The sequence below is a fragment of the Molothrus ater genome, chromosome 2 (genome assembly GCF_012460135.2).
Source record: "Molothrus ater isolate BHLD 08-10-18 breed brown headed cowbird chromosome 2, BPBGC_Mater_1.1, whole genome shotgun sequence".
Classification (NCBI taxonomy): Eukaryota; Metazoa; Chordata; class Aves; order Passeriformes; family Icteridae; genus Molothrus; species Molothrus ater.
Genome location: NC_050479.2, coordinates 73911961 through 73926795, shown reverse-complemented (window position 1 = coordinate 73926795; position 14835 = coordinate 73911961). Strand labels below are relative to the sequence as shown.

The 14835-nt window shown below is 37.7% G+C and overlaps 1 protein-coding gene across 1 annotated transcript in view; it reads left to right on the top strand.

Moving 5' to 3' along the window:
* The window catches only part of ATM (ATM serine/threonine kinase), a 55271-nt gene extending 49097 nt beyond the window's left edge, over positions 1 to 6174 (top strand). The window contains 7 exon segments of the mRNA XM_036384770.2: positions 273 to 422; positions 1183 to 1348; positions 2544 to 2630; positions 2710 to 2824; positions 4361 to 4424; positions 5080 to 5216; positions 5326 to 6174. Of these exon segments, the coding sequence (XP_036240663.1) occupies positions 273 to 422; positions 1183 to 1348; positions 2544 to 2630; positions 2710 to 2824; positions 4361 to 4424; positions 5080 to 5216; positions 5326 to 5509 (903 nt within the window). The 3' untranslated portion in view covers positions 5510 to 6174.
* Positions 6175 to 14835: the final 8661 nt, after the last annotated feature.

The window sequence follows — 14835 nt, the reverse complement described above, 5'->3', positions numbered from 1 at the left end:
AGGCAGTAGCTAATTACTACAGGTCTAGTGGAAGGTTCACTGGGCTAGGAAAAAATTGCAATTATTAGGTGAAAACATTTGTGTGGATTTTTATATATGTATACATGTGTATTTAGAAGATATATTGAGGTGTCAGCTGCATGGTTTGGCCTTCTTTGTCTTTTTAAACAAGCAGAAATGTGCACCCATGCTCTGCAGGGTGTGTATTCATAGTTGAGTGTGTATAGCCTTCCCTCATGTATAATCTCCCCTCTGTGGTTTTGCTTTTCCAGGTGGTTCCCCTGTCCCAGAGAAGTGGAGTTCTGGAGTGGTGCTCAGGAACAATTCCCATTGGAGAGTTCCTTGTGAATGCTGAAGAAGGAGCTCACAAGAGATACAGGCCAAAGGATTACTCCAGTTATCAATGTCATAAAATAATTCTGGTGAGTCCAAATAACTTAAAAAAACAAAACAAAAAGAAAGCTGATTCATAATATTTACTGGGGGGAGGGGGGTGGAATTTACAGAGAACTACATACTATACCTTTGGTATATCTAATAATGAATGTGAGCAGTGGCATGGAATGAGTAGATATTCAAACTTTTAGTTCAGTTCCACAGATCATAAGTTTATGATTTTAAGTTTATGATCATAAGTTTATGATAAGTTTTCTCACCATAAGTTTACAAAATTGCAGTCAAGTATAGCTGTTACTTAATATACCCATGATTGTGCAAGAATCTATTTCCTTTCAAATGGCTATAGTAGTAACAGGATAAAAGTGTATTTTTATGCTTGGTGAAGCATTTGCATGGGAATGAGTGAGGATGACTTTCTCACAGTGACATGAGGCCATCAGATAAGCAGAGGTGTCAGAACAGAGTGCAAAGAAAGGAAGTGTCTCCCATCAAGATCCATTTATCTCCACATGCCTATAAAATACATGCACCTGCTGCATCAAGGAAATAGGAGTGGTTTTTCCCCATGTTTTTTAGCCTCTGAATTGTGTATAAAAATAGAATTGTTTAGTAAGACAGATAGTTAGGGGCATTAATAATTGCTGCAAAAAATGACAATAATTCTTAGCTCAGAAAGAGAAAGAAGTGATAACAGCATTTGATGGAGGGGAGGTGGATAGAAAGGAAGGAAAACTTCATTTCCTTCTGAAGCAATTGGGTAAAATATTTCTTATGTGTTTAAAGGATGCCCAAAAGAAACATTCTGAAGAGAAATACAGAATCTTCATGGAAGTCTGTGAGAATTTTCAACCTGTGTTCCGGTATTTCTGTATGGAGAAATTCCTGGACCCAGCTGTGTGGTTTGAAAAGCGATTGGCATACACTCGCAGTGTGGCTACATCTTCTATAGGTATTGGATTAATTACAGTGGCTTTTTAGGTTACACAACCTAAGAGTTTCTACCCTTTCAGACATAGTGGCTGTCCTGCTTTTGGCACATGTCAAAAAAGGCATAGTAGGGGGCAAAAAAGGCCAGCAAGAACATCAGCATTATTTTTGTAATTAAGATTTCTAATTTGTTCCTCCACACCCCCATTTTTGCTGCAGAAGGAAGAATGAAATTCTGCTCCTCTTTGTTTATATAGTGGTTTGTTTTCTTAGATTCTGGTACTTTGGGTTTTTTAGCCTGATTTTATTTCTGTTGTTTTGGTTTAAAATTTATTCATTTCATATGTAGCCTCTGATGCTTTAGCTGAATTGAAAAGCTCAATCTTTTACTGTCTTTGTACTGGCATTATTATCCATGGCTGAAATGCTTATTTAAGCTTGGTTATTAAGCCTTTGTTTTCCCTGTCATAATAAAGAAAAAGAAGTACTTAAATGTAAGTACTGTGGATTTTTTTCTGGATGACTCAGTTCTGTACTGAGTCTCTGGAAGACATTTGTTAGTAGATCTCAGAAATTGCAGTAGATCCCATTTTAGACGGTAACATGTTTGTGCACTCCCTTTTTACTAAAAAAAAAAAGGTAAATCTGCAGTTTAGTACAATTCAGAGGAAAGATCTTTGTAGGAAATACTACTGCTGTCATGTCCATCAGCTAATAAAAACAGTAAAAGGTGTAAATTGCAGTAAGGGAGATGTAGTTTGGAGGTTTTCTACATTTAAGGACAGTAAAGCACTGACATAGGCTTACATGAAAGATCTTATAATTTGGATCACTGGAGATTTTTAAAACTGACTTGGACAACAGTCATTTTGTTGAGGGGGTTGCTAATGTTAGTAATAATAAAAAAACCCTGATTTTATTATGCAGTTGCTTTTAATTTTTAAATTTTTTTGAAAGATGTAATATTATTTGATAATCTTTGATCTACAAGTAGAAATGGGGAAGAAACTTGTGGAGCAGATAAAACAATGCACATTTGTATGAGAATAAACTTTTTGCAATTTCAGTCAGCATTTTCTTTTTTGGATTTGTGGAATGCTATTTGCTCTTTCCTTAGTCAACACTATATATGGGACAAGAAATATTCTCACAGTAATCTTTCTTAAGCTTTCTGTGGTTTTTATGACATGGTTTCAGCACTTACATTTTTGTTTCAGTTGGCTACATTCTTGGACTTGGAGACAGACATGTTCAGAATATCTTGATAGATGAACAAACAGCAGAACTGGTGCATATAGATCTGGGTAAGTAGGACAGCAAGAGAACCTTAAATTTTGTTTACTTGAACTTTTTTAAAAAAACTTTTATTTTCCATTCATTTAGGGGTTGCTTTTGAGCAAGGCAAAATCCTTCCCACACCAGAGACTGTTCCATTTAGGCTAACCAGGGACATTGTGGATGGAATGGGCATCACGGGCGTGGAAGGGGTCTTCAGGAGGTGAGTGCTCCTGAACTGCACAGGGTTTAGGAGGCAGCAGAGTACTTCCAGCTTTTTGATTGTCACATGTTAAATAGTTCTGATGCTTGAGAGGGGACTCAGATTTCTGCTGGTAACACCCAAACCTAAATACTGACCTTTAACTCCTATGTTTGTATTTATATAACCAGCTGCAAGCTCATTTTTGTTGCTCAGTGTTTCATACTGTTCACTTGCCAATGGGTTAATGTCACCCTCTTGTGGAATTCAGGGAGGGCTCAGTGTTTCCAAAGGCTCCACAGCTAAATGTTGATTCAGAATGATTTTTTTTCCTTCAAAACTATGTATTTCTTTCACAGCTATACTATATATTTGGAGCTGTTAAATGTCTTTGAACCAATTTGTTTTGACTCTAATTTCTGTTTAGTTTATGTATGTAATTTGGAGTATTTTTTCCCTTTTGGATCACATATTTTATATTACTTTGTAAGTGCAAAATCTAAATCCCATAACAGATCTGGACTGCAAAACAGAAGAATCCTAAATGAGTTGAGTTTCAGTCAACCTCCATCCTACCTGCTGTGAATGACCCAAGGGATTCCTAAATAGCAGGATATTTCTCATTCCAGACTTGGATGATGTTTGTGAAGTAACGCTTGCAATCCCCAAATTTCAGGTCTTTAAAAAAATCACATGGTGTAGGTGTTGTCTTTCTAAGGCAGCAATTAAGGCTAATAAGTAGTTCCTAGTACACCTTTGTCCCATGAAGGAGCAGTCACTGCTGGTTCTGGTCGAAAGATGATGCTGTCAAACTCACAGTTTGGTATCACTTCCGAAACCATGATACAGAAAAACTTGACTTGTTGGGCTCCAGCTGAAGTAAATGAGTATCAAAGGCACTGGTGCAGATGCTGTTTCTGCCTCAGCCAGCCTGATTTGTACTTAACAGTTCAGGTGTCAGTGGTAAACAGGCCCTTGGCTGTGAATGCGTTCAGTTAACTTTGGTGTGTGTGTCCTCATCCTGAGGTAGACAGATGCCAAACCCTTTCACAGGAGTCCCTGTCTCATAGGATAGCTTGGCATTCCTTCCAGGAGCTTAGTTTGCTTGGGAGTGAATGCAGGTAACCACTTCTGTACCAAAACTTATTGGGAAGATTTCAGAAACTGCTCATTTCATGGAAAACAGCCCTACCAAGATTCTCCAGTTCCAGAGCAGCCCAGCACATGTTTTCATCCAGCCAAGCAATGCTGCCATTGTGGCACACCCTAATAGGCAGTATTAACTCAGTGGTTAATCCTGCATATCAAAATATTCCAGACAGTGAAGCAGGTCATCCCTTTCCACAGAGAAATAATAATCAGTGAACTACACAGTCTTCTCTTGGTTTTACGTGTCTAAATTTCTCTTTTTTTCCCCCTCAGGTGAAAATACCAGAAAGGTTAACTCCTATGTTAGAAATTACACTTTAAGTAGAGCACAAATATCCATTATTTAAATTACAAAAATACCATTTCATTTTACCAAAATAACGTAAAGTACTGTAAAATATTTTCTAGATGCTGTGAGAAAACAATGGCTGTTATGAGAAATTCTCAAGAAGCTTTGTTGACTATTGTAGAGGTAAGCATTTTTTCTTGCCTTTGGATAGTAACCTGCCAGAATGTCTTCAGTTTCTTGTCTTTTGTATGCATCACTGTACCAAATACTCATTTAGAGTGTTTTGTACTGAATTAGAACATAATGGTGTTGGTCAGATTTGTTAATTCATGTAATCTATGATAAAGTTGTAACCAGTTTGCATTTTTTATGGAAACTGTTTCCTTACGGCAGTTCTCCCTCTTGAACACCTACATGCTTCTAGCCATAGTGCAACCTTCCCAACAGGAGTAATACTGATTCAATTTAATCCTCTTTGCATAAGTTACAAAGAAGAGAATGAAACTGATTTTTGAAAGCAGGTTATACTGTGCATTAAAAGCTAATGATTCTCTTGAGTGCCTAGCAGTGTATTAAAAAATTCACTGCTGAGATGGCACTCATGGCAAAACTGTATGAAGTATGAACAACACAAATACCTGCAAGTGCCCAGAGGCAGTTTTGTTGGATAATTTACTAACCAATTTAGCCCAATTCTATTGATTAAAAAAAAATAAAACCAAACCAAAACACTCACCCTCCTAATATTGTGGTTAGTGTGAGCATTTCCAATAGTGCTAGGGCACTGAACTAGCTGAATTAACAGCTGAAATTAAAAAGAGGTTTATTTACTGTGTAGGTGCTGCTCTATGATCCTCTTTTCGACTGGACCATGAACCCCTTGAAAGCTTTATATTTGCAGCAGAGGCCAGAGGATGAGGCTGACATGAGCTCTACACTTGGTACTGACCCACAGGAACCTAAAAGAAAAGCCAGGTGCGAGATCTTTTCTTACCCTCCTCTTCCTGCACTGTTGCCTTGCTTTATGGTTTTCTCATTGGATGTTGTTCATGTTGCACCTCTTTTTCTTTTTTTATTCTGCCAGCAGTGATGACCAGAGTTTTAACAAGGTGGCTGAGCGTGTTCTGATGAGACTTCAGGAGAAGCTGAAAGGTGTTGAGGAGGGAACAGTGCTCAGTGTGGGAGGGCAGGTGAACCTCCTCATCCAACAGGCCATGGACCCTAAAAATCTGAGCCGTCTCTTTCCCGGATGGAAACCCTGGGTGTGACTTGGAAGGATCCAGCACGCTTTTAGAAGAAACCTATTTTTTTTGCACCAAGTGTTCTAACATTTCAAACTGATATTTCACAAAATTTATATCTAGAGCAACCGTGATGCCTTATCCATTTTAGCACTTGGTGGATGGTTCGGGGTTGTTTTTCAATAACCTGTTACTGAGAAACATTTTTGATTCTGCTTAGCTTCATCCTACAGTCTAAACCACCAAGCACTGCTTTGATGTTCCTTGTGACCCACAAGGACTTTGCTTGGGCAGACTGGATGTGTCGTGTTCTTAAAACATGAGATTCATCACTGCTGTGTATCTGCTAAAATGTAGGATTCTGATATCTTGTAGTGACTGTGTAAAATGGATGATCCAAAAAACAGGGTTCATGATATAACCACCTAAACTACATTTCCAAAAGGGGGTCATACTTTAATTTCATAGTGAAGGAAAAGAAAACCAGAGAACCTCATGTGTAATGAATCAAGGGGTTTTGGGACTGGGGTTTTTTAAGCTTAGTTAAATGGACATTTCTGTATATAAATGACAACTTTAGGTCAAATAAAATATGCTGCTTTTTTTTTCTGTTGTAAATTAAATTATGCTGGTACTTTATATTATTCTAATAGTACAAAACAATAAAAAATATTTAGCTTTTGTTGCTCTGACTTCCTTGACAAGACATATTGATCATACAATGAAACTTAGCATATTGGAAATGCCTGTAAAAAAAACTGTCACTGTATTTGCAGTAAACACCTCTCAGAAACACTGAAGTTGTATTCTGAGCACAAAAATCTCATTCTGAGTGCATGTGGTTTTACAGAAGACATTGCTCCTTCTTAAAAGTAAAAAATCAGGTAGTCAGTGAATATGGATAAATAGAGAATCCATTCAAATTATGGTCTAACTTGCATAGTTAATAAATCTTCCCAAAGCATCTTTATATTTCAAATTAGGAATAAAGACTGGTGTACCCTTACATTATCTTAGCTTACATTTCATACAATATTGTTTTTACAGCAGTATAAATGAAGAACTCCTGTTCCAATCAGCATTTAATGTGGTTTTATTTGTACAGTGTTCCCACAACTTTTATGCTATAAGATATTGTCTATATGGCAAAATGAGTCTTTTGTAGTGTGTTTTCATGCAGCTGACATAAATTTCTGTTGATCCTTGTAACCAAAAGCGCATCCTGGCTTTTTTTGTGGGGAGGAAATACTGTCCAATGATCTGTTTGTTCTCTGAAAATTAAACTAACAGACAGAGCCCATGCTCTTTGTGTGAAATTTAAAGGACACTTAGGAAAGGGAGAAATGTCCTATCAAGCAATGGCAGGTAGGAAAGGACTGAACAAAAAGTCCTTTAAGTATTTTTCTTCACCAGAGACTGTCCTGGAGTGACCTATAATGTTAGTGTATTCCATATCTATCTACACCCAAAAATTGTTACTGTCTCTTATTAATCATTGTAGTATTTTTGTACATTATATCATCAGTAAAGGGAGAGCAGATCCTGCTTTTATGTGATATTTTTTTTTCCATCTGGATACAGATCTTTTAGATTCTCATCAGTTGTTAACTCTTCCATACAAACCCAGCTTTGCCTCCACGTACACTTTCCCCAAACTACCTCTGTCTGTAGTAGGGAGTCTTTCAGATTTCCCATAGAGATAGATCCTGATTTCTAGAAGACCAAATGTTTAGTTGTAGGTGTTTCTCAAGTCACTGCAGAGAAAACAGTGGCTTTGGAAACTCTATCCAAAAAGTGCTCTGTACAGAGCAGACTATATAAAATAAACAACTAGTAAAGCAGTTGTGCTTCTCATGACTCACCTGGAACGTCCAGACACCTTCCAGTCATCGTACCCCTGAGCTCACCTTTGCCTGGACACTACTGTTGGATTTGGGCCCATCAAGCCAAAGGAAAACCTGAAATTACATAGTTGTACAATAGCTGAAGCTTGTGGTGTGCACATTCTTCAGCATACCTTTCCAAGCCACTGTTCTTTCAAGGGAATTTAACTTTATGCATTTTATCAACACAACCAGTCATTGTTAGACAGGGAGTTACATTTTTTTCTTCAAGTCTCCAGCCCTGCTTCCAAGCCCTTAAACATGCCATGGAAGTTCTGGATATCACTTATCAATAATCAAGATGTTTTGCCTAAATGAGTACCTCTCATGGGCAGCTCCCCAAACAAATGCTTTCATGGAGGAGAGACTCTTGGAGTGCCCTGACCTGTGTTCAGACAGCTGGCACATCAGGACTAGACCAGTACTCCTTGGTTAAGATTTTCATTTCACAAAGTTTGCCAAGATACCTGAAATAGCTCACACATTATATAAGCCTTTAATTGGAAAGTAACATCACCTTACTCAAAAACTAAAAGTCAGTTACTCTAATCAGACATAAAAAAGGAAGCAATGTCCAACCAACCTTCTTAGTATCTCTTACCCTGTCTTCACATTGGTTTGCATTTCCTTTTCCCCCCAGACTCTCTGCACTCACAGCCCAATGTATATAAACACTGTTGAGCCAAACCCCAGGCAGTGCTATCCACTGTCCCTTTTGCACCGTTTTTGAAACAAGCTCTCTGACAAACCAAAGCTGAGAAAAAGCCAAGTGCTGCTGCTTGAAGCTGAGCCCATAAAGTGGGTGATGACTGAGCAGTGTGGGGCATCAGGGGTCCAGCTTACTTGACCCATGGCCCTTGTGCTCCCTCACCCCTTTGGTATTGAGCAGTTAAGGCAAAGACTTCAGTTAAGCAAAATCCAAGGTGAACTCCATGGTTCTTTAGGGCTCAGGGCTGATGCTGCAGACAAGCCCCGTGGTTTGGCGTCATCTTCCCTAGAAGCAATACTGACTGTGACAAAACATCCCCTCACAACATCCTGTCCTGAGGAACTTCTGTGTTGTGAACTGCCAGAAGTGAAGCACACAGCCTGGGACAGGGAGAGAGAACAATCACAGTTCGGAGGGGATTACTTCACAGGCAAAATGTATTTAAGTAAATGTCACTGAAACAGGTTAAAGATTAAAAAATCCTGGTAATAAAAGCTAGAAATAAAGGACCAGCTTTTAACAACTTTTGCAGCTTTTAGTATAAAGTTTGAGCATTAATTCAGCAATTCTTCTACTGTGCAGAAGCCTTGTGCTGTGCTCTGAAGTAATGTATTCTGAAAAACTAAGTTATTGTAAATTCATTTTGAGCAGGACATTGACATTGGCATTTATAATCAGCAGAGTCCACTATAAAAGCAGCTGACAAGCTGACATTTGCTTTTTCAGTCAGGCAGTGCTTGTTTAGTCAGCTTTTCTGCTGAAATTACAACTTCACATCACAACAGAGTAGGGAAGATACAAACAAATACTAGAAAAATGACCATTTAGTGTTTGTATCCATTGGAAAAAGGTCTTTCTCAGAGAAAAAGAGAACTTACTGGTGCTACATCTGGTCCTGATACGAAATCTGTTTCTCCTTCTTGAAAGGGAGTAAAAGCTTCGGTTCCACTGAAGTTATGGTGTGAATATGGATCATATTGTGACTTAATAAACTGGAAGTCTAAACAAGAGTGGAAATGCAAGTAAATAAATAATTTACATCTTTAAAATTCCTCTATACATATACATGCTACAAATCCTTATAACACTAACTTAAAACTTTAAAACAACCAAATAAAATCAAAGCTAGAGACAGTTCTAGTTGTGCTGCAGAAATGGAGATACAAGCAAATGAAATTTCCTTAAGATGGCACATCTAACAAGGTAGTTTCTGTAATTATGAGACATATCTGATATCAATGCTCTGGGGTTTGAGTCTTTTTATTTTACTTAATAATTTCCACTTCATATTGTTCCATAGTTTAAAATAAAAAATTATTCCTCAAAAAGTAAGTTTGTTGGCAGATTTTTTCTAGACACAGTGAGTCCTAAATCACATCAAACCATTTCAATCATCTCAGTGTAAAGGAAAGGAGAATCTGGGCCTTTATATGATTTTGTTTTGGTTTTTAGACTTGCCTCACTACCTTAATCGGTTTATTATGTTGACACACCTATGCATTGCATAATACATAAGTAGATCATACACACTAAGAGCCCCTTTGGCTATGTCAAAACACAGAAACTGATGCCCTATCAGCACACAGCTGTCCTACCAGTGTAATTAAAACCAGTTTTAAATCAATTTATTTAGGTCTGTGAAAAGCACTGTGGTTTCAAACCTCCATGTGACACACATCTCATTGTAATTATCTCTTATCTGTTCACCTTAATTCTGTCATTTACACACAAGGTCTCGTAAAGCACTGACAATACACGAGGGATTGTGTCAAGGCAGACATTATGTACAGAAAGATAAATACAAACCTTTGAGCCTCTGCTCCTCCTCAGGATATGCAACAATTACTTCAAGCAAAAGTGTCCTGTCATCATTCAGCTCCAAATTACCAGCTTTACTTCATGTAAAACATGGAAGTCAGCTTGTGGGCTCCCTGTTTCTCACTGTTCTTCTCAACCACTTTCCTTCTCACTCCTACACTATTTTCTGAGTCTTTGTTGTAATGGCTAGAAAGTACAATTTTATTTTTTTTTTAATTTCAAAAGCCCTTACTGAATGTGGCTCTCAGGCTGTCCCTCCCCTGCTTCACTCATTGTTTTCTGGTTTCATTGCAGCATCTGCATTACAGTTGTAGCTGAGGGGTCTTTTTATACCTTGTTGCTATGAAAGAACTACTCATCTCTTAATTATAGGCATGCTTGAAGCTTTTAAAGTTAAATAATGCTTTAAGAATTTGCATGTCTACAAAACAATTTTAAGGAACTAATATGATTGTATTAAAAATATTTTTACATTTCTGTTGCGTTTTCCAGTTACTCTTTATTAGAAATATGAGTATCTCAGTATAGGAGTGATCCAATTGACTACACACCAAGGAGTTAAATGGATTTCTTAACTGGAGGAGGAGGCTGTTACAACATGTTCTCTATATAAAATAAGTAATTTACTTTTATTGCCGGCTGTCACAATGCATTTAACATATCCAATTTATGAATAACTCATAATTTTGATATTGGTCTTCCAAGTCTCTCTATGAGGTAACTAGAATTTACTGAAAAATGCATTCTCATCCACTTAGAAACTGCTTCCTTGTTGTAGAGTTGCTCAATATTTTATGATCTGAAAGTGATTTATCCTTGCAGATTTTTGAAAAACAGCTGGTTCCTATTAAAGATTCATAATACCACTCCCATGTATTGATGTATGGCTTTTGTCAGTTTTTTGGGGTTTTTTAACAAGAAGACATTATTTCCTAATATTGGAAGTGTTAAATAGAAAGAAAGTGCTGCAAAGCACTGCATTTGCAGTCATCGATTAATTGCATCTCTGCAAAAAGTACAATCAGAACCAAAATAAACTTAATTCTAAAATAATTAAGTGCACAGGCAGTGGTGTTACAATCTTGCTAAACTAATCCCTATGCCAACAATAAAACACAATAAAACCAGTTAAATCCTTAGAGTAATTCAAAAGTATAGATGTGCCTAATGCTTCATTTTCCTTGTGTATAATTGAATTGAGGTATACTAATTCACTATATTGTATGCATAACCCAAAGTTAAATAAGGAGGAAGAGGTTCGAGACAGAAATCAAATCATTATAGAAGAAAAGCAGAAATTTAGTAAAAATGCCAGACATCTGGGCAACAACCTAGCTTCCTTTCAGCAATTTCAGGTGAGGCAGCCATAATACTTAGTTAAATAGCTCCAAAGCATTAGATATTTACATAGGACTATGATTTTTCATGTTATTTAAACACCAAAAATCAAGAGACAAGCATTTTATGCCTAAATCAAAGCAGACCCACGTAATAAGATATTTCAAGTAAAAGAACATTTAAGCAACTCATACCATTTTTCAAGTCTCCTTGTAGCACCCATGCCAGAAGCCTACACTCCACAGGTTCCCTCTGTGGCTGCCAGAGCTGGAAAGTTTCTTCCCCAGAGAAATTTTACAAGAGCCAAGATATTAATTGCCCTGCAGAGATCCCAGTTTCTTCCTGCTGACTACAGAAAAACCTTGAACAACTCTTCCTGATGTATCTCTGCCAAGGGACCAAAGACAGGTGGAATAAATCTGGCCATCAAGAGTCTGCCATAAGAATCAGGTGTGGCTGAAATCAACAGAGAAACTAAGCTTGAGCTGGGGAAAAAAAAAAAAAAGAACAGCTGTGATTTAGTAAAAGCAGAACCCCCACAAATCTCTAAGTCAATAACACTGCAGAGATTGAGGATTTAGGAATCTAGTTTTATCCACTTGGACTTGCTTTGCTGAACACATTTAGTGAATGCAAATGTTCTTAATGCTTTCGTGCAGTGGCAATTTTGTGCTTCCAGAATGGATACCATAGAGAATTCCCCATATGGTAAAGTGATGCTCACAGTACCTCAGTACCTAGCCTGATTTTGATGACAGTGTCTTATGCAACACCTAGCAACTCTGTCTGCAAGGAAAGATAATGATCTGTAATGCTTGCATCCTACAGAGAAATTAGGTCAGAAAGTATTCTACTGTGAATATTCGGCTTCAATTACTTGGCAGTACTTGCAGAAACAGGCTCTCGATTAGGTTTAGGCCCTTTAGTAGAGAAACTAGAAAACTTGCAAAGCATAGTGAGGTTTCTAGCAGGCAGACAAAGCTGCCTAAAGAACACAGCATCTTTAGTCTCCCAAGAATAAGCAAAGGAAGTCAACTTGGCCTATAAATATTTTCATAATTATCAAGCAGCTTTCAAGTGGCTTGCAAGAGATGAATTCCAGTCCATCATAATTAACTCTAAAAGACAACTGCCTTCTGTGTGCTTAGTTTCTTCTGTTCTTCCTTCCCTTTAGTTTTGCCTTTACTTTGATGTTCAGCTTTGTTTTCCCTTGGATCACAGTTTCGGTTTTCAACCTCACAGTGCATCCGTAACTGTGGGACCCAGAAAAGACTAGGGGCAATCAAAAGTAACTGTCTGAGTTAAATTACTGTAATGAGCCTGATTTTACAACCCTATGCCACAACTACAAAGCAGTGGGACAGCCAGTAGTGGAACCCAACAGGCCACTCACTAGTAGAATGTCCCTTACTTTGCATTGGACTCCCTAACTTGTACAGCCCTCATCTCCTGAGGGTAAATGCTCCTCACCAGAAGAGGAAGATCTGTTCCTCTAACACCTGCAGGTTCTTTGCTGTAAAGGAATATATGGGCACCCTGCAGAGAAGTGCAAATATACAAAAAAAAGGTCTTTCTAACTTACTGTTGTGGAAAAAAGCTGTGAACAGATTTTCCCGCTCTAACCTTAAATAATTTTAGAACTTGAAATGATCTAATAAATCATATTCATGTAAGAGAAACTGAACACATTTTTAGAACAAATATTTAATTTTTATATTAGAATAAGCTAATAGTGAACAAGCTTTTACAGAGAAGTATGTATTGGTATAAGGTACAGTCCCACATTCACTACATAGAAAACAGTTGAAACAGAGCATCTAGATTCCTGAATTTATTTTTCGTAAAAGTAACCACTGGGTGAAACTCAGCTCTTTTTCTCCAGCTTAGAATTTACAGAGATACTCTGAAAAATAGTGGTTTAGTCCTACACAACTTTCTTTTTCAATAAAATTAGCTCATCATATCCACATCCTTTTCTAAGCTAATTCTTTTCTAGCTATAAGTAATTACTTGTGACCCTTGAAGAATCCTTTTCTCCTCCTTTTTAAGTAGTAAGAGAGGATATGTGTATGGTTGATGAATTAGAGTCATCTGATGGACAAGCAAGCATGTAGGATAGGTCCTCACTTCTGGAAGAGTGACCTCTGTAAGTACATGACCCTGAATTAAAAACAAAAGACATGCACAGAAGGAAAAAAAGGCAGGAATAACAAAAGGCAAAGCAGACAGGAGCAGGTTTGTAATGGTCTTTCACAAGAGCTGGTCCAGAAAACAGACTTGAGTACCATGAGAGAGCAAAAAGGAGATGAGAGGTGAACAGGATACCAGTGAAAGTTTGAGCAGTTCTGTGATCATCCTTGAGGTGGGATACACACAATTTCATGCTCTCAGGCACATGGCGTGACTCGTGGGGTGTCCTGTGCAGGGCCAGCAGCTGGACTCAGTGATCATTGTGGGTCCCTTCCAACTGGCAGCTTTCAAGCAGATCACAGAAAGCCATTCCTGAACAATGAAACTATCCCCATTTTAGATTTCTGAGTCCATGTATCTTTCCACAGTGCTTGTTTTCCCCTCAGCCTGACACTCAGATGTAAGCTGCAACATAAGCTGAAACTCGTGTCATGGCTTGACAAATGTGCTTCCCACCAGCTGGGAATGAGCAGAGAAATCCACCTTTTGCTTTGAGGATCAAGCCAGGAGGAGGGGGTGACTCACAGGGAGCTGGCACTCCCACAGCCAGCCCTGTCTGCTCCAGGCCCAGGGTGTCTCGTGGCTGCCAGGGAGTGACTCTCAGTCATTTTTTCAAAAATTTTGTATTTGTTTACTATGATACTTCTCTTACTGAATAGTTCTAGATTTTAATTTAAAGTTGCATCAAGAACATTCAGGAAGGAGAGCACTGGTGAGTATCTTCCCTATCAGAATATCCAATTACTTAAAGAATAATAAAAGAAAACAATACCTACTGCCAACAAAGTAGATTTTGTTACTGAGTTCAATGACAGTTGTAGACATGCAATTGAATCTCCCAATAGATCCATTTTTAAATGGATGTGTATATCCATTTGTATTTTTATGTAATGTCCATCAGTTTGGTAAGTAAGCAGAATCTCTGTTTCTGAAATCAGAGATTACCAGATAAGCAAATAAATACATTGATTTCTGGATAGCCTGTGACCAGTTAGATATGGTAGCAGCATGTGTGCTACTTTGACTTCCTTTGTCAGTAATGTGAAGACCTGAGAAATAACTATCATATTCACACTGCTGATCCAGCCTCAGGTAATGGGAAATTTTAAATGTATCAGAGAAAGAAGAAACTTTATTTCATTTTAATTTATTAATCCTTCTTATCATGTAGCATATTATCCTGTATTGTTTAATTTATCACAGGCAAAAAAAACTTGAACAAACCAAACCCTAAAGTTTTTTTTTTTATTTTAAAATAAAAAAAGTTATATATGGTTAGTGCTGTTAGATCAGCTAGATGGATAAAACCAGGTAAATAAAAGAGGAGAATGCCTGTACTGATTAAGCGAGGAGATACTCTTCCACAAAACCTGTTGCCTTTTATATAACAAAGAGTTTCAAAATCCTTGATTCAA